The sequence below is a fragment of the Saccopteryx bilineata genome, chromosome 1, assembly GCF_036850765.1.
Source record: "Saccopteryx bilineata isolate mSacBil1 chromosome 1, mSacBil1_pri_phased_curated, whole genome shotgun sequence".
Taxonomy (NCBI): Eukaryota; Metazoa; Chordata; class Mammalia; order Chiroptera; family Emballonuridae; genus Saccopteryx; species Saccopteryx bilineata.
In genome coordinates, this window is record NC_089490.1 from 244,315,380 (window position 1) to 244,335,512 (window position 20,133).

General features: G+C 34.5%; 1 protein-coding gene across 5 annotated transcripts in view; it reads right to left on the reverse strand.

Annotated features, from left to right (window-relative positions):
• Positions 1-2,115: 2,115 nt before the first annotated feature.
• The window catches only part of FYB1 (FYN binding protein 1), a 152,721-nt gene continuing 134,703 nt past the window's right edge, over positions 2,116-20,133 (reverse strand). For all 5 annotated transcript variants that reach the window (XM_066240120.1, XM_066240128.1, XM_066240092.1 and 2 more), the window contains 7 exons: positions 19,795-19,820; positions 17,914-17,980; positions 15,310-15,391; positions 14,149-14,311; positions 6,172-6,205; positions 3,560-3,591; positions 2,116-2,790 (listed from right to left, as the gene is read on the reverse strand). In XM_066240120.1, the coding sequence (XP_066096217.1) occupies positions 2,768-2,790; positions 3,560-3,591; positions 6,172-6,205; positions 14,149-14,311; positions 15,310-15,391; positions 17,914-17,980; positions 19,795-19,820 (427 nt within the window). In that variant the 3' untranslated portion in view covers positions 2,116-2,767. The remainder of the gene's footprint in view (positions 2,791-3,559; positions 3,592-6,171; positions 6,206-14,148; positions 14,312-15,309; positions 15,392-17,913; positions 17,981-19,794; positions 19,821-20,133) is intronic.

The following is a 20,133-nucleotide window of genomic DNA, read 5'->3' on the forward strand; positions in this document are numbered from 1 at the left end:
TTGAATGGGAAAAGACTTCAGTATATTTGTAAGATGGGAGGAGGGAATCTGCACAATGGGAGAAGTTAAAGGTAAAGCAGAGAAAAGGAGGGAAGAAAAAATGGATAGAGAGGCTGTGAGAGAGAGAGACAGGGAGAGAGAGAGGGAGAGAGAGAGAGAGAGAGAGAGAGAGAGAGAGAGATTGAGAAAAGGAAAGAGAATGAATTAATTGTGGGGGAAGAAAACTCCAGAGCAGGCATGCGGAAGAAATGAGTTGTGGCTTTGAATCTGGGAACTGGTATCTTATTCTCTAAGCTAGTGTTTGGATATGGGGTTAAGGATGAACGCCGTTGGAAGTTAAAGAAAACTGCACTGGTTATCTCAAATTTCACCACAAAATAAGAGGCAAAATATCAAGAACACTGACGGAAGGTTTGGTCTTGTACAGGAGGTACCTCATCCACTAAGGCAGAAGCAAAGAGAGGCAGCAGAAGGCTCAGAAAAAGACTCTTATAGACATGGTGTCAAGTCACAGGAGAGAAAGGCGGATGGCCTTGATCTGAGGCAAACTTGTCTGTTAAGGCAGTGGTCCCCAACCTTTTTTGGGCCATGGACCGGTTTAATGTCAGAAAATATTTTCACAGACCAGCCTTTAGGGTGGGATGGATAAATGTATCATGTGACCAAGACAAGCGTCAAGAGTGAGTCTTAGACAGATGTAATAAAGGGAATCTGGTCATTTTTAAAAAATAAAACACCATTCAGACTTAAATATAAATAAAACGGAAATAATGTAAGTTATTTATTCTTTCTCTGTGGACAGGTACCAAATGGCCCACGGACCGGTAGCGGTCTGCGTTCTGGGGGTTGGGGACCACTGTGCTAAGGTATTATTTATTTGCTGCTCTTCTTACATGACACAATTCCAAACATAAAACTATAACAGAAATAATATATAGTATATTAAAATTAATATTTCAAATATTTATTTTATATTAAGATCATTATCTATTACATTAATCTTTCATAGGCAGGTGTGTCTATTTCTTGGTTTATAAACCAAAACGCTAAATATTCCCTTGATCTAATTTGTAATTTAAAAAACTAATACACTATTTAATTTTTTTTTTCAATAATTTTTTTTTAATTTTTTTATTTATTCATTTTTAGAGAGGAGAGAGAGAAACAGAGAGAGAGAAGAAGGGAAGAGCTGGAAGCATCAACACCCATATGTGCCTTGACCAGGCAAGCCCAGGGTTTCGAACCCACGACCTCAGCATTTCCAGGTCGACATTTTATCCACTGCGCCACCACAGGTCAGGCACTCTATTTAATTTATACTATTCAATCAGAAAAAAATAACTGGTAATATGCTGTGAATGTAGTATGTATATTTGTTATCAAATTTAACAAACAGAAACCATTCTGGACCATATAATTTTATCTGGTATTAAATTCATGTGCTAGTATAGACTGATTTTCCTATCAAAAAGTAGGCATAAAAGTATTCCATAATTGGTAGGGATCTTTGAGAACAGTAGCTTCTCATTTGGGGGCCTCACACTTCCAGAATCTAGATATTGAACAATAAAAGTTAATGTTCTACTTTCAAGTTTCAATGCATCTAATGGAAATCCCACTTTACCCACACACGACTTTGACGTCCCTTACAATCATTTGAAATTATTTCAGTTCATTGGGGTCATTCTTCAGAAGCTATTTTCTTGGATGTTAGAAGCTATTTTTTGTATCATGGTGTTTAGTGTTCTTAGCATCTGGGACCCAATGCTTCACATTTTGTTAATGGGTTGCTTTGGGAGTAGGAACACCCTAACACAAACGCTAGAGTTTATTAATTTGTACTCCCTCTGCTGGCCAACTTTCCAGTAAATGGTTTTCAAAAAAGTTCCATAGAGGTAACTAACTGAAAAACAAAAACAAAATCTTTTAAGAAAGTCTTCATAGTAAAGATGTACCAAAAAAGGCTAATTTCGAAGTCCAAATTCCATTCTGTATAATTTTAGGGTAATCCTCATCCATTTTTTCCTCCAGTTACAACAATACTTTGAACAGAATCCAGAATTAAACTGTTAACATATGAACCTGCAAGAAAACAAAACCAAAAACCAAAAACTCGAGATTCTTCTACAGATTTAATCCTAGGTGTACATACTAAAATGCATATTCTTATCAAATAATTAACACATATTCACAGTTAGCAAATAGGGACAAACTTTATACAAAAGTTCTGCTACTACTATAGTTTTCAAGAAACATTTATCCCACCAGCAAAAGTGAAGACAGCTCAACCTTTTTAAAGACAGATATTTTGAATAAAGAATGTAAGATATAGTCACAATCAGAGGTGCAAACAATAGTTTTCTTCTTGTGGACGATGTAAAACTTCCTTTTAAAAATATTTTTTCATTGTTCTTCCTTATATTTCTTTAGACAACATAATCATTTCTTCTCAAATTTTTTTTTGGGGAGGGGAGTTTTTATTGATGGTCTAAAACAAGTGCCTTCATAATTTTAGCTGAGGCAAAAACAGGATAATTAGTAATTCTCCTTACATATCATTGACATAGTCTTCCAACAAGTTGATTAAGCGGAGAGGTCATTTTCTAAGTCCAAAATATTCTAACTTTATGAAAATAATCAGAATTTATAACAAATGACAGTAAGTAGTTTTGTGCATTTGTTTTCTATGGGAATCAATAACATTTGCCAATTAAAACCCAGACTTTGTATTGGTGTCCATTGAACATAGCAGATGGCCAAATGAGGGCTAATCATTGTCATAGATGCAACCTGAAAGAAAAAAAAATACAAATGTAATTATGGTTATGCAAAAACACATGCCCTGGAGTGTTCCATGCTTGGATATATAGGTAATTCATATATTCTTCATTTAGGATTTCAAAAATTAAAACTGGCTCATTTTATAAAAAAAGTAGTTACATGAAAGTCTGTGTATTTATAACATTTATTGTTCTGTATTCAATTCCAATAAAGTTTATGGACAAATTTATTCTCTATCAAAATGAGACTCAAGATTATTTTATTTGGCATAAATTACATGTATGTTGTGGTAGTCATTCTGAATGAGTTTGAAATATTAAATATCAGTAAGAATAAGTTTAATAAGGGACTAAAGGCACTATGCTTAAGAATAAACAAAACACTTTCATGTCAGTGATTAATTTTTTAGATCATAATTTAGGAATACATAATGCTTAGGGAATACTAGTAGTATTATAGGTTATGACATAAGTACCAGGTACACATTTCTTTGTGGGTAAAAGCAATTCTTAAGATTCATAGTATCATAAAATTTTCACCAAATATTTTCATACTTCTGTTTTCAAAGAAAATAAATGATTCTTCCTTGATTTCCTAGTCATACAAAAATAATTTTTTTTGTTACATGAGCACATTTATCTTTTCTAACGTTTTCAAGCAATTCAAATTCTGATCATCTTGGAAGGTCCTAACTAATCCAGCAAGCTGTTTTTAGTATTTGTAGGAACAGTAAATTCACTGTTTCATATCTCTGTGGTTGGTGCCATGGGAAACTTACCATCAGCAATATCATCATAGATCTCTCCATCACTATAAATGTAGAAAATAAATTTTACTTTAAAGAAAATATCTTCTTAGCATTAAAGCAAGATTAAAAGGTTAATGATATTTTGCATGACACAAAGCATTTTTTGAACTTTATAAAGATTTTAGTTTTTAACTTAATTTTAAATCTTAATTACAAGGATGAGAAGTTACTATTCACTTAGAAGTGGAAAGAAATTTCATATTTATCTGCATCTTCTTTCATTGGCTTAATCTAATCCTCTGCTTCATTCCTCCCCACCAGGCCCCCCCAATTTGTTTCTGACTATCATAAACATAGAATAATAGAAACATGCCTCAAGAGCAGACTGTGCCTGACTCATCCTGAGACCCAGCAGTGAGCCTGGCACACAGCTGAGCTCGGGCAGAAGTGTTTGCTAAAGTAAACAAACTGAAAAACTATGGAGTATTAGAACCACTGGGGATTCTCATCAAAAACTGTAACAGATTCATTATATTTATTAATATCAGATTTATTCTTTCAGGTGAACTTCAAATGTTGACTGAAATACAGTAACATTTGACATCAGAAATGGATGCATCATTTTTGCATGTTTCTAATTTGACTTATAAATATTAATTATAAAAAATATAAATATTAGTCATAAAATCAGTGACCAAGACACAGTTAGTATGGTGATTCTTACATTATATAATACTAAAAGTATTTATGGTGATAAGCAGAGTTCATAATAATAGTTCTGGCTATTTTTTTTTTTACACATTTTAGGTTTTACATGGCCTTGAATCTTTGTGACATATTCCATTCTGCACACAGACTGAGTGCCTCCTCTGTACCAGGGATATACATATGAGTAAGACACAAGCTCTGATTTCAAGAAGCTTATAATCGAATGGAGGAAAAAATGATATACACATAATTATAATAAAAAGTATTGTAAATATTAAGATAGCCTTGAAACATAGGGTACAGTTTCAAAGCCCAGAAATGCAAGGTGACTGTCACTTAGACCAGACCCACGTCTGGTGCCTCTACTGGCTCTGTGCTCATCCTGCACCAGCCACGGGCCCTCCAGACTGCTGCCAGCTGTGGCAGGTGCTCTGAGCTCCCTATGTCTTCTGTTTGGATCCTTTCTCTGAGATTGAGGGAGGCTTTGGCTACTGGACTATTGGACTCTGGTACAAATGCAAAGAGGACAGATTTTCCTATTATTCATCCAAAAAATATTTATGAAGTATTCACTTCAGTAGGTGGTAAACCGATGATTCCTTAGAGAACAAACTTTTAAAATTCTCTAATCATCCTTAATAGTCACTGGGGAAGATGTTGTTCTATTATTTATCACATATTCTTTCCTTGAAATTTGTATCTTTTACAGAATGAAAACTATTGATAAGCCTCATGCCAGCACCATGATTAATTTTCTAAGGAAAATAAAAGTATTATGATTATTTTTCTTTTGACTCTAGACTAGTTTGTGGACAAAGCCCTTAACATTGATTTGTTTCTTTCTGACTGGCATCAGGTTGTTTATTGATACACTCTGTGAATTCTTCTTCATTGTTTTTATTATGCTGAATTCTGTAAATCTTGGTATTGCAATATTATGTAACCTGATAATCGAGTTCATTTCTTGCACTGGTTTACTTGGAACAGAATCTCATAATGTTTAAGGGGGCTCTAATAGCACACTGCTACCAGGCTATGACAACATCTTATTCATAAGAAAAAAAGAATCATTGACTGCTATCTTTTTTCTGGCCTGCCTCCAAAAAAAAAACAACTTAATACTCTACTATGTCTGCTATGAGTACAGAAACGTCCTCAATGAAGGGTTGAACTATAAACTGTTAATAAGTGATATTAACACCTACTGTGTAGACAATAATTGGTCCCTGATTAATTTGATTCAACCAACTGCATTAATCAGCAAGTGAAATGAAAAGTATTAATGAAAGTGTTAGTGGCTTTGACCTGTCTGTCTCCAATGTTTGCAATGTCTGTCTCCAATAAAGATATAAAACTATAAACTGTATAATGATAAATGAGAAGGGATTCTTGTCTATTTAAAGTGACACTTTAGGCCCTGGCCGGTTGGCTCAGTGGTAGAGCATCAGCCTGGCATGCGGGAATCCTGGGTTCGGTTCCTGGCCAGGGCACACAGGAGAAGCACCCATCTGCTTCTCCACCCCTCCCCCTCTCCTTCCTCTCTGTCTCTCTTCCCCTCCAGCAGCCAAGGCTCCACTGGAGCAAAGTTGGCCCGGGCGCTGAGGACAGCTCTGTGAGGCGCTAGAATGGCTCTGGTTGCAACAGAGCAATGCCCCAGATGGGCAGAGCATCGCCCCCTGGTGGGCATGCTGGGTGGATCCTGGTTGGGTGCATGCGGGAGTCTGTCTGACTGCCTCCCGTTTCTAACTTCAAAAAAATACAAATAAATAAATAAATAAATAAATGAAAAAGTGACACTTTATAAAAACTTTATTATGAGTACTAACATTAGTATGAAAGTTCAGTAGATGTTATTTAAGTGATATTAAGACTCTTTTTGAAAGCAAAGCATAAAATTCTTATACAAGTATAATAATAGAAGGAAATGAACTTACTTGTCCACCAAATAACTCCGAAGAACATAACCATCTATGAAGAAAAAAGAAAATCAATTTTATTATAATAGTCTTGAAAAATCTTTACTATTTCTTTTAAGAAATTGAAAGAGTTGAATATTAATATAATATACCATAATATATTGAATAATTATATCTATCTTCAAATAGGATTCATTTTTCTTGTGTCCACTTTTCTCTCCTTCTTTTCTCTCTGACTTTTCTATTTCTCTCTTACATGTCTCTTCCCCTCCACTTACTATCCCATTTCTTAAGGTGTCACCCACGGGACCCATTTTAGAAAGAGTTTAGTAAGCATAGCATTCAATTACAAAAGTAGTTTATAGGTTGGTATTTTAAATACTACCATATCTAAGACTTAATTAACACTTCATATTTTATAATATTGGGCCAAACCAGGACTGCTTTTAGATGCCAGCTATCTAGTGGCTACTTGGGGGACGGAGCATTCTAAAATGGTCTCAACATAGCGCTCAGATATTCATTGTGGAAGATCTTCCTTAACTGCTTTTGCCATCTCACAGTCTCAATAGTTGCATTTTCATCTTTCATGGAACAAATCACCACAGAAGAAGACATGCCAGGGAGTCTAGTCATTCCCCCGGTTAAGTAGGAAATAGATGGTATTTTATGCAAGAAAGCAAAACAACTTGTTAAAGCACCTTATGTTTGTCCCTCATATTGTAAAAATACCCTTAGAAAAAAAAGTCTGTTGACATACAATTCATATTACTAAACTTTAAAATAATTAGCCTACTGTTACTGCCTAAACGCTATTGTATGCTGGAGATTAGTATCATTTATTGCCTTGTCAGCACAGTCTCTAAGTCACTTGTTTCATTTAGTCAATATATTGGTTTTGGTCCATATTAGATATTGTTTGGGTTCTAATTCAAAGTAAATGTGTAAAAAATTATAGACCAGGAAGCTCACAAGCAAAGATTTATACAAGTGATAAACTTATGTAAACATATTGATGTCATGTTACTGCTGATTTAACATGCAAAAATATATTTTTAAAAGTTAGGATTGGCCCTGGTTGGTTGGCTCAGTGGTAGAGGGTTGGCTCAGCATGTGGATGTCTGGGGTTCGATTCTCAATCAGGGCACACAGGAGAAGTGACCACATCTGCTTTTCCACACCACCCTACCCACCTCTCTCTCTCTTCCCTTCCCGCAGCCATGGCTCAATTGGTTCAAGTGCATCAGCCCTTGGTGCTGAGGATGGCTCCGTGGAACCTCCAACTCAGGTGCTAAAAATAGCTCAATTGCGAGCATTTCCCCAAGATGGGCAGAGCATTGGGCCAAGATGGGGGTTGCCAGGTGGATCCCGGTCTGGGTGCATGTGTGAGTTTGTCTCTCTATCTCCCCTCCTCTAACTTGGAAAAGAAGAAGAAGAAAAAAAAAAGAATCATACTTTAAAAAGAATTATACTTGAAAAGGAAAAAAGGTTATCTTTGAATTCCTGTAGTATGAAAGCACTGAAGCGTGTTTCAAGATAATAAAAGTACACAGTAAAGTAATATTTTATTCAGAGTATGAAAAATTAGACTATTTTATACCTTTCTTTTTATTTCAGTCAAAGCAAAAGTTATTAATGTGAGAATATCTAAAATGAATATTTATGATCCTGGAGTAGTCTTTGATACCACAGTTTCTCCCTTCTCTTTACATTAAACAGACTTTAAACAATTAGGGTATATATCATAATTTAAAACAATTTTTAAAGGGAGATAAGCTCATCTCTAACAAATTCATTTCATGTGTGTCTCTCAAAAGAGAGTATTAGTGCACATAAAAAGGTTTCAGAATTAATTATGGTTTTGTGTCAGGCTCCAATAACTGAAATCTGTCTTTTTCTGTATGTATGTCTGGGGGCAAAATAAAATGTGAACAGTTCTCTATAGGCAGTAAGAGTCACAAACTTTTTTTTATTAGTTAAAATTTGTGGTTTTATTTTCATTTTGAATTTTTCCTTAAACTGGAAAATAAAACACTATAACTGTAAGTGTTCTCATGATACATTCATGTTTAAGTTAATAATTTAAAAATAAGGACTTATATGGACTGAAGCTTTTAACAATTGCATCAATCTCATTGTGAGTTGTTGGGGCTTTATAGACTCCCTGAATTAAAATTAAAAGACAGAAAATTAATGAAATGTATAAGAAATTATAAAGTGGTGCCAGAGACTGGAAGTATTCTGACATCAAATATATTTCTGGTTTTAGAACAGTCTTTAGAAAATTAAGAGTAATAAAGATAAAAATGAAGAGAATACAATCATGATTTTTAGAAATGAAAGGTTCTTATTTTCTTATGTTATTAGCTAATCTACTTTTAAAGATTCAATTATGGTAAAACTGTGTAGCCCTGGATAAAACATTACCTATAATTAAGCACTAAAACAATGTTGTACATGACCAAAGTTAATTAACTCCTGATATACAGCTTCATTATCTAACTTTGCAAAATAAAGTATAAAAAATTATATTCTCTTAGGGTTACAAAGCCCTGCCGTGTTTCCTCCTTCACTTGACCATTCAAGAATTCTGAGGAGTAGCATTCTCTTTTGTTGGATGCTCCATTTTCATTGTTGTGTGTTTGCTGCATAAACCTTAACAATTGGGAATCTTTTTTAGGAAAAATGTATCACAGAGATTAAGTGAGGTGTGGTGCAGTGCTGCTCTATTTTAGTCCCTTGAAATGATGTGATGATTGGGGGTTCATTAGCTATACAATGACTATTCAATAGCATCTTTACAGGATTAATGACTTTTAATACAGCAGAATTTTGCTATCTAGTACAATTAAAAACCTTTGCTGAAACTTCATTCTGTTAAAAGCATGATTCATGGCAATGTCAAAACAAGTGACTTGCTATGAATTTTTATATAATCCCTCCATTATAGTTCTTAGAAATAATTTTTTTACAGTAGCACAATACTCTCTTGCTCACACATTCCACGTGCATCCATCATGAGGGAATGATAAGGAAAAATACCAACAAGTAAAATTAATAAAAAAGACGCCTTATGGTTCCATACTGTGTAGAAGGACTGTCATGTGTAGTGAGCCCTATAATATTGTGGGTTTTGGAAATTATTCTCACACATAATATGAAATTATTACACAGTGGTACCTTGAGATATGAATTTAATTCGTTCTGTAACCAAGCTCGTAAGTCAGTCAACTTGTATATCAAACTGCCGATACTGGACCCATGCGCCAACGTGCCAACCAGCGGCAGTTTCCTGAATCACCACTCGTATCTTGGAATTTCGCTCAGATCCCGAACAAAAATATGGACTGAGTTGCAGCTTGTATCTTAAAAAATTCATATGTTGGTCTGTTCGTATCTCAAGGTACCGCTGTATTTGGAAACTTCACATTCAGAAAGCAGAACACAGTGGTTTGAAACAAATGTTTTTAAATATGTGGTGAGTTAGAGCTAGTTAAGAAAGTCACACCCACCAGTTAATGTCCCCAGCAAACATTTGCTTGCTACAGAGCAGATGTGTCCCAGGAATAATGACTCTCCTTGCAGAGGGGTGTTGTGAACATGAAATTACTTAGGAAATACAAAACCATCTTTCGAAAATGGAAACTATCTTCATTCTAATATTTTCATTTTTTTACTTGATAAAAATGACTTCTTACATCCTTATCATTCCATTTGTTTTGAGCAAGTACAGATATAAAGTTAAATTTATTCAATTTGGCCTCATGCAGTTTACAAAACAATAAAATTATATTGCACAGATTAACCCAGGCAAATAAAACAATGTCCAATTTCAAGGGAAAATGCTCATAATATAATAAAAAGGAAAAACAAAGTGCAGTGTGTAATACTGAATATAAATTATTATAGCATTATTTTAGTTTTATAAAATGTTCTCTCTCATTTCTGAAGCTTCAAATCAGGATGAGACTTCAAATTTCTGAATTAAAAGTTTTTTCTTCAGTGAGCACGTGTTTTAAAACTGAAAAAAAACTTACTGAAGCAAAGAAATGATCAGCTAGATTTGGCAAAATTTAAAGCACCTTTAAACTCTCCCTTTCTTTGATGCCCAAAGGAAATGGAGGACATTTTAGCCACAAAGAACTCAGCTCATGTCTCATTGCATATTTTTGTAGAAATTTTTTTCTCCAATGACAAGAGGTGGGAAAACTTACAGCTTATGGGACGCTGAATTATGGCATATGTACAAATACTAGAGACAAATTCTAAACATTTGGGACTGTGCCAGAAATATCTCCTTCCAATCTCAACACCTCTGCAGTATGGGCTTTCCAGCTCAGAAGGTGACACTTGATCAGGTGTGAAAGTGCCTGGAAGAGTGGCTTGTCCTCCACTCCACAACGGGAAGGGATTACTGTTACAGCTTTAGCCTCTAGTTTCTATCTTTACCAACCTTAGGTGCAAGTAAACTAGGTTGTCTTTCCTTTGAGAAACTACAGAAGAATACAGAGTAAAGAAAATGTTAGTCACCAGGGAGTTGCATTGTAAATGCCTTTGCTGGTAACTAGAAGATATGGATGGAAATAAGGAACTGAAAGATGTGGAGCCTCCCAAATGATATACAAGTGAAACACATTATTAAAGCTGAGAAAGAGAACTTCTGGTTTCTAACCAAAGTATCCCACAGACCTTCTCCTGTAAGTGTCTCTATGTCCAACTGCAGTCACCATATTGCCAAATTCAATTCAGCAAGCCCTCAGCAAGGTGCCAGAAACTGTAGAATGTGCTGGCATAACAAAGCTGCAAACATTTCATTGAAGCTACTCTCAAGCTCAGGGTTTAATAAGAATAATAGGTTGCCAAAACAGTAAGGCAACTACAGCAACAAAAGTCGTAGCATGGTGGAGCAGAGGAGATATTAATTGTGATGGGCAGCTGGGAAGAATAGAGTGGTTGTGTTTCTAATTTTAGGTGACAGCTGGGTAATTTTTAATAGACAATTATGGGCATTCCAAGTACAATAAAATAGCAAAGGATGAAATAGCATAAGTCATCGAGGGAATGACAAATAAGTCATTTGTAATTCTGGGGTGTCAGTTGCAGATGGGAAATAGCTGATGAAGGTGTGGCTAGATCAGAAAGGGTTTTCAATATTGGCTTAGAGACTTTATGTTTTAAAAATAATATTTGAGTCACAGCGTGGTGAGTAGATTAGTTGAGAATAAGGGCAAAGCAGACATGTTCAAAACATTATTGCAGTAATCTAGGTGAGGGAGGGTTAAATCTATATAATAACTGCCCCCAAATCTATAGAGGGATGTGTAGAATTGGTAATAAATTTAGAAAATTAAGAAGTACAGTTTAAGGAAGGAATAAACAGGAAGTTTAGAAAATTTAAGAAGAGCAGGAGGAAAAATAAAAGTAAAATTAGGCAGATATAATGATTCAATCTTGGACTAGTACTTATTTTGAAAGGCAGTAACACATTCTCCCCACATTCCTTCACCTTTACCATTTTAGTGCCTTTCGACTCAGTTTTCAACGGACAGCACTTGTGTTTTTAACGTTTTACCAATGGCTTTTCTCTAGTTTCCAGAACTCTCTTTGTCAACTTTCTCAGTACCCTGAATGACTTGCCACCTGCCCAGGAGTTGGCTTTAACTCCTGACAAATAACAGTTGTATAAATACCACAGTTTGTTTCCCACTGGCAGGGATCACTGCCACTCCAAGTTCCCCACTTAGATTAAGCTTCAGTTATCCAAGTGGTAACTTTTTCAAGAATAAGGCTTTACTGGCTAAGACTCTTCCCTGCCTACTTCTTCTAGCTTATAGATGTTTCCCAGAATCAGCTCTCACATGGAGAAGCCAAAGGAAGACAAAGTCCAATCCAAAGAAGCCTTTAAAAACAAAAGGTACACACATGCCACTGATGTAATCATCTGGTTTCCATCCTGTTTGAGATGGACCTCAAATCACTTAAGAATTGACAAGTAGGTTGGTACTGCGTCAGAGAAAACATGACAAAAGGTTCATGGAATCCTTGAGTGTAATCTACCAGAATTTTATGTAATGTCTCTACCTTTCATTTTTAAAAGATGATAAATTTCAAGAGGACAGGAGCCCTCCAGTATTAACAACAATAATTAGAATTATTGATGTCCAAAAAGAAATGATAGCAGATTACAAAATCTCTGAATGGCTACTGCTCTTCTTCATTCTAAAAGTTCCCTGGTCCCTAAGGAAGATAGCCATCTCTTCTGAATTTATCTATTGCTGCTGCTCACCTATATCTATACCTATTCATGTTTGTTGATGAGGTCATCTACATCCTTGTTACCCAGAGTGTGTTCCATGGACCAGTGGCGTCAATTACCTGGGAGCCTGGTGAGATGCAGAATGTCACACCTTACCTCAGACCTACTGAATTAGAATCTGCATAGATAACAAGTTTCCATGTGATGTGTGTGTATTTTGACATCCAGGGGCATTGCTCCAACTGGGATTTATTGCTAAAGACTGGAGTCTCAGAACAGCACAGCATGAGCCTCTCCAACCATACCAAGGGCAAGGTGTGTCTGGAGCGTGTGCATGGGGGACAGGTATGCATCACAAGTATTAGGACAGATCTCTGCTGTGAAATATGTAAAAGAATTTGGATAGAAGAATAAAGCAAACATATTACTGAGACCCTATCATCCTAATTAGCCATTATTTGCATTTTAGTTTTTTAATTTACAAAATTTTTAACATGCCTGCAAATCCTATACCACATAAAGCAAACTTCTTTCTCTTGCTATTGTGTTTTAAGAATTTCCTCATGTTATTATCATGATCTTCATGTAAAATATGCATAGATATATTTGTCATAACCTATTTAATAATTAAACATTTTTGAACATTTTAAATATTTTTGATGGCCTTTTAATGCTTACTGTGTTTCTGCATTAAAGGCTATTCCTTGGGCTACATCCTCACAAATACTAGTCTGAAAGGGTTTTCCTTCTTTCCTGGAGGTCTGTTTGCATTTTCTCTCTATTAAGCTTCGAATCTTAATACCACACACCCTGACTTTCTAGCCTCTGCATCCACATTCCTTTCTCTTCTTTTAAAAGCCAACCACACCTCCTCCATGATAAATTGAGATCCATTCCCCCCCACCCTTGAGTCACTGGGTTTTGTTCTTAAAGCTTCATTTCAGTTCCTGATCCTGAGTCACCTTCCTGTCATTAAAATCCAAACCCGGAGCCAGTGTTTTCCAGGCAGACTAGCCTAGCAGCTAGCTGATCGGTGGCGGCCGTGCTGAAGATCCAATTTTAAATATAGGACAACATAATTTTGAATTACTCTTTCCTCTACTTGATATTAATAAGCTTCCTTTTTAAAATTTGACAAAAACGTATCCATCTGCCTGCTTTAATAGCTAACAGAGTCAGAGGACAAAGACTGTTCTTGTATTCACTTGGAATAGTATGCCATGTTAAGTGTGTCCAAAAAGGAAATAAAAACAAGTGAATTTGCAAGGAAGAGAAATGGAAATTCTAGGTGTGACATATGCTATATAATTTCAAAACCAGGCCAGAGCTAATACCTCTCATTCCTTCTGCACTGTGGTTCTTATTTTAGTGTGCATTAGAATCAGCTAGGGAAGAGTTATGAGTGCAGATTCTTTCTGACCCCTTAGAGCTCACACCTCTAAGGGTGGGTCCAGGCAGCTGCAATTTTAATACACGCACATGGGTCTCCTAATGCTGGGTGTCTGTGGGCCTCGTTTTGAGAAGCACAAATCTGGTACTGCAGTGTGAAATATAGCAGGTAGGAAATGAAAAGGGACAAAAACCAATACGTTGATTGCAACACAGCAAAATTTCTTAATGTTCTCTATAATTAACAAAGCATAGAATGAAAGAGTTAATAAAAACAGGAATGATTACTGACCCTTGTTTGGTTGGTAAACTCTAGAGGGTATATCTTGCTAGAGTAGTCAGTGACTTACATTTTCCTTCTTCATTCCTGCAAAGAACTTTTGTGTCATCCGTGTTTTGTATGACATCAAGAGATTCACCAGGCTTCAACGGCAGATCTCTGTTCCCCCACTTTTTAGAAGTTAAGGCTGGGACAACTGTGGTTGAATACAGGACTCTAATTTCACCATCATACTGAAAAAAAATTTAAATACAGTATTTATTGACACATATTATTCAAGTAATTCATTGATTGATATATTTATGAAGAGAGTCTTTGCTAAATAAATAGTTTCTTGTTTTTAAAAGATAATGTAAAAACACTAAAGAAAAGTGTTTTGGAAAAAAATCACGTGTAACTTCACCAACCTATAAATATTATTTTTCAAATAAAAATTTGTTTTAGAAGTTTAAGGTGTACATTTATTACTTTCATGCACTCGTATATTTCAAAACCATTACCACTGTATTTATCTAACACCTCTGTGACCTCACATAATTGCCATTCCTTTTTTGTGGTGAGAACATTTAAGATTTACAATTTATTCTTTTAGAAACTTTCAAGTTCAGAATACAGTATCACAGGCTGCAATCGCCACGCTGTACATTAAATCCCTAAAACTTACTCATTTTACAACTGAAAGTTTGACCAATGGTTCCCCCCTCCCCCCACCCCTCCAGGCTCTGACAAACTCTCCTCCTCTATGTTTCTATGGGTTTGGCTTTTTTAGATTTCACATTTAAGTGAGATCATATAATACTATTTGTCTTCCTCTGTCTGGCTTATTTCACTTAGTATAGTGTCCACAAGGTCCATCTTCATTGTCACAAATGGCAAGATTTCCTTCCTTTTTTTCCCCGTGGCTGAATAATATTACATTGTGTATACTGTATATCACATCTATTTAATCCATTCTATTTTTAGATTATCTCCTAGGTAATCCAAAAGTTCAAAGGACAGCTAAATTAAGATGATTATTTCAGTATATATATAGTATGCATTTGTGAGTTTGCTTAATTTGCTATAAAAATAAATTTAAACCTAAAATAAATTTTGTAGAAAATGAAGGAGTTTTGATGGACAACTCTAATATTGATAATTAGACTTTTAAAATATGCATTTTGCAACTTAAAAATTATAGAATTTTTTCATTAACATTTTGAACTTGATATGATATTTAAACATGACGTACTTTAAATTTTTTCCTGAAGTCTTTTTCCTGCTTTTTTAGCTTCTTAGGGTCTTTCTCTTCTGTTTTGTCCTTGACCCCTTGACTAGGAAGGCAGAACACATGTAAAACAACAGTTTAAAAAGTATAAAAAGATAATGTAGAATAGAAACTTTACTCATAACATTAAAGTTTTGTTTTTAATTAATTCTTTTCTTTAGAAATCCAGTACAGTTATTGTAATAAATGACGATATTTCATAATGCAGAAGACGTTCTTCAAGAGACTGCAGATTATTAGTTAAAATGGGTCTATTATGTTGAATCATATAAGTCATTGACGTATAGTTTACACATGGTCACATATTAGCACTTTCTTATGATTCAACCTATTCTTGAACTTTTACATTTTTTATCTCCTCCTAGATAGTTAAAGGAATTGGCCACCGTCATAGAAAAGGTTTTTAGAAAAGAAACCCACACTTTTTAAAAAATGAATTTTCATCACTTAAAATATTTATTTATATGTTAGTTTTTTTCATATCTACTGAAAGTAGAGCCAGGGTGGGATTTCATAGATACCAATTTGACTAAAAGCTAATTCTTTTAAGAGATCAATAAACTTAAGAAAGTGATTCTCCAGCTTGGTAACATACAGGATCACCTGGTAAGCTTTTTTAAAATAGCATTGCCTTTGCCCAATTCCCAGTATTTCTGATTACATTAAATTAATTTTAAATTCTAAATAATTAGACTAAGTGGGGTCCATGTACTTACATATTTTAAAAGCTTCTCCCATGCCAGTAATTTGTAGCCAAAGTGGAGAACCATTTGCTAGGGTTAAACATGAATGTTATGGAAAGGCTATGGGATTTAAAAAATCAGAATATTTGTGAATAATGAAACATTTTAAACACTATTAATTTTTATTTAGATGACCTAAGATAAAATTTTGTTTATAACTGATTTATTTAAAGTGTTGATTCTTAAATTTTGAATCTTAGAATTTAGTTCATTCCCCGTGAGATGAGTCAGCACAGCTACTGCCTTCTCCCCAAGAATCTCTTATCCTGTGGTACTCAGGGCAGTAGTGAAATTGTAATCCCTGATCAGCTATGGAATGATCAGAATATACATGAAAGTTAGAAATTCCCCACAAGCTGTCTTTGAAAAGAAATCTATTGAAATTTATTTAAAAATAGAATACTCTGTTGGAGACCATGAAATTGTTTCAAGCTCTGAAAATAAGCCAACCGGTACAAAAACTGTTACATATCACATTAAGTTTAGTCAGCTAGGGTTTATTGTGCTTGAAGAAAAGGGCCAATGTGTGACTGGGTTCCTAGAGAGCTATTTTATGGAACGTAGTGGCATTTCCACAGTAATATAAAATAGAAAAATGCATTAAAACTGTCAGGGATAGAAGCGGTTTCCCAATGGTGAGGAATATTAAAACTTAAAATATTACTGAAGATTAGATTTTCCACCCATGGAGGACTGAAAAAAGGAGAATGAGTGTCCTTTCATCTTCCTTGTTTGTTTCGCCCATTGAACTTGATGTTCATAGATAAATGACACCATATTTCCCTTTGATTTCATTAATCTTGGTACTGTCTCTTTTTCAGTAAAATTAGTTTAACAATCTTGATTTTAAAAAATACACTGTACTTCAAGTTTATTTACACATTTTTACCAGTATTGCTAAGAAGACATCATTTATTGTATTCCACTTACGTTACTTTCATCCTTCAAATAATCAAGTCCAGGATCTTTTTATCCCCCCCCCTTTTTTTCCTTGAGAAAGCTAAAGAGGTGGTTGCTTTTATACACTGTGTGTCAGATCATTTCACATGCTTACTGAACTATAAACAAAGAAGCCTATCATATTCTTTTTTATTTCAAGAGTTTTCAAAAGGTACACCTTTTATATTAAGTGATATTAGATTTTCTTACAATTGTAAGCTAAAATTAAATGGAAACTTCATGTGAGTCAAAGAATGTCTCTATTCACTGTTTACTGTTCTTTTTTCCTTTAATTTGAATGGAACTTTTAAGAAACTGATGCTTTTTGAAAAAAAGACACACAAGAAGTCCTGTTAAAGAGCAAATCTTCTTGGTTTTCATAAAAGGAAAAAGCCTCCCTGTGGAGAATAGAAGAGGCTTAAACAAGGTGGGTGAAGGCCGATGTATAAACTAAGGAGTCTATTCCCGACAAAATGGTTTTGGAAAAAGAATAAAATAAAGGGAGGAAATGAATCAGTGAGATCAGTTGTGGTCAGGCCCTCAATATTTTCCCAGTGAACAAATGAATGAATGAATGAATGAATGAACGAACAAATGAACAAATGAATGCAGAAATCAGTGAGTCACAGAGTAAAGGATAATCAAGGGACAATATGCAGGACCACGGGGAGAGGAGAGGGCAAGGGAAAAGGTGAGGGAGGAGAAGGAGACCAGAGGAGGATCAAGGTTACCCTCTCATGAACCTGGCAGAAGTTAGAGCTGGGATCAGGGAGAAGAAAGAGCAAACAGGATCTCACACAGTAGATTCACACCCCATCGGAGTTTGACTAATTATTTGAGCAGTCTGATTTTCATTACTTCATTATACTGAGAACATTTTAATTACCTCATCTCTGCTGATGGAGAGGGGTAATCAGAGGCATCAACATCATCATAAACTTCATCTCCCACGTCTAACAAAAGACAAAATAGCAAATGTTGAAATGCTGTTAATTTAAATTTTGATATGAGCATTTAGTGTTTCAAAGACAAGAAAATAAGGTCTCCTGTGGTCTCTGTACATTACTTCTAGAAGCATTGTCTGCTCTTTAAAGGGAAGAGATTCTCATCTCATCTCGTTGGATGCCTGTGTTAAATTTCCCTCAAAAAAAAACAGCGACCGTGATTGTAACGATCATTCTCAAGACAAAGAAAAAACAAAAACAAACAAAAAAGTGACAGATTATTTGAAGATTCACAAGTGTAATGAATGCCAGGATTTGTAGATTACTGACAAAAACTTGACTTCACTGGTCATTGACAGAGATTGAAATCAAGATTCTTGGGATTTAGGATATTATAATGATATATAAATATACTGTAATTTTATTTTTATGTCTATGTCTAATCTGTCTATCTATCTATCATTCTTTTTTACTCACTGATCTGTTCCTCATAAACTTTTACCTTACAATAATGTTAGATATATTAGGTATGGCACCACCTTAAAACATAAATAACATCTATTAATAAGACACTGATACCAGCAGGTATTAAGAATCAGGATTAGTGGAAAAGTTGCTATGACTTTAACTGGTTCAATGGCTTTTCCAATCTGTAGTTACTTTTCTTTCTCTTAGACTTCTTGTTAATAAAGATCCACAGCAAATGAAGCTGAAGACATGAGTAATTAAGTACATGTTTTAAGGAACAATCATCATAGAAAGTTTAAATGTTATCTGGTAGTGGCAAGGATTTGATTTCCTTTAAAAATCCTCCTCTCTCTGTACATATGTAGAGATTTCTCTCCATTCAAGTTAATTAATTTCACAAGATAAAATTTGCTTAGCTATATGAAAAATCCATAATAAATAATGACATATTGGTTTCCAGATAAGGAAAAATTACTATCTCATGTACATACACTGAGAACACATAAACACAAAAGAAAATTAAAACAAAAAATACATTTCTTACTTAATTGATCACATTTGTTACATTTTATACCTATTCTTTGTGGAGTTGTTTCTTGAATATGTTTTGAAAATTATATATTAAGATATAAGCTCATCATTATTCATGGATTGATTTGAATTAGTGCCTTATATATTTTAAAATGTATAACTGAAAACAAAATCAGATGAACAGCCTGGAAAAATATATTATCCTGTGTTTGCTTTGCCCTTTCAATTTATTTATAAATTAAAACAAAGCTTTGAAAGCCCCTAAATATTCTTGTGAGACAACATTTTATTTTGTTCAAGTAAATTTAAGAAAAGAATTTGAAAGATCTGTCTCAGCACAGGTAAAAAGAAATAAGCTGATTGAAATTGTACAAAGAAGAAACTTTTACATTTAGCAGTGGAAAAATTTTCAAATATAACATAAATTATACATTTTAAAATATAAAAAAAATTTATGTTGGACCCTGGTGGCATCTAATCTGGTTTGTTTTTAGAAATTTTTATGCAGAAGTCCAATATATCCAGCTGTGATTAGATTGTGGTGTGCGGAACATGGGGAATGTTGGTGTCCACCCTTGCCTGCCTGTCTTTGTCTCCACTGGAAAAAACTATTTAAAAATCATCAACATTTAAAATTTTCCTCTTAATGCTATTTCATTGTTGAGAAACTGGCCACCCAAGGTGAAATTACTTGAGGAGGTTACACAATTTGTTATTTTCAGTCAGAGCTTTAATCCAGATATCATGATTATATCCAATGATTTTCCACTACCCTATCTATAAGAAATGAGATGTAAAATATACAGTTAATTTTTATTACTTACCCAATTGTTTAGGAGGAGCAGGGAAACTGGAAAGAAAATGAGAACACAGTTGTAAACAGACCAATATAAACACAGAAACTGAGTCCTTTATTTAGGAGAGACATGAACAAGTAACAGCCTGAAGGCTTTCAAAGGCTGATCAATCTGTAACTATCATTCCTTTCTCATCCGCCATTTCTCCACTAAGTCCAGTTTCTGCCTATCAATTTGAAATTTGGAAAGATTTTTTTGAACTCCATTGTTAGCCAAAGAAATCAAGAGTCAAGACATTCAGTAGTTTATTTTTCCCATAGCCATTGGATCAATGTTTTCAGATTTGTTCTATAAGGCTTGGGAATA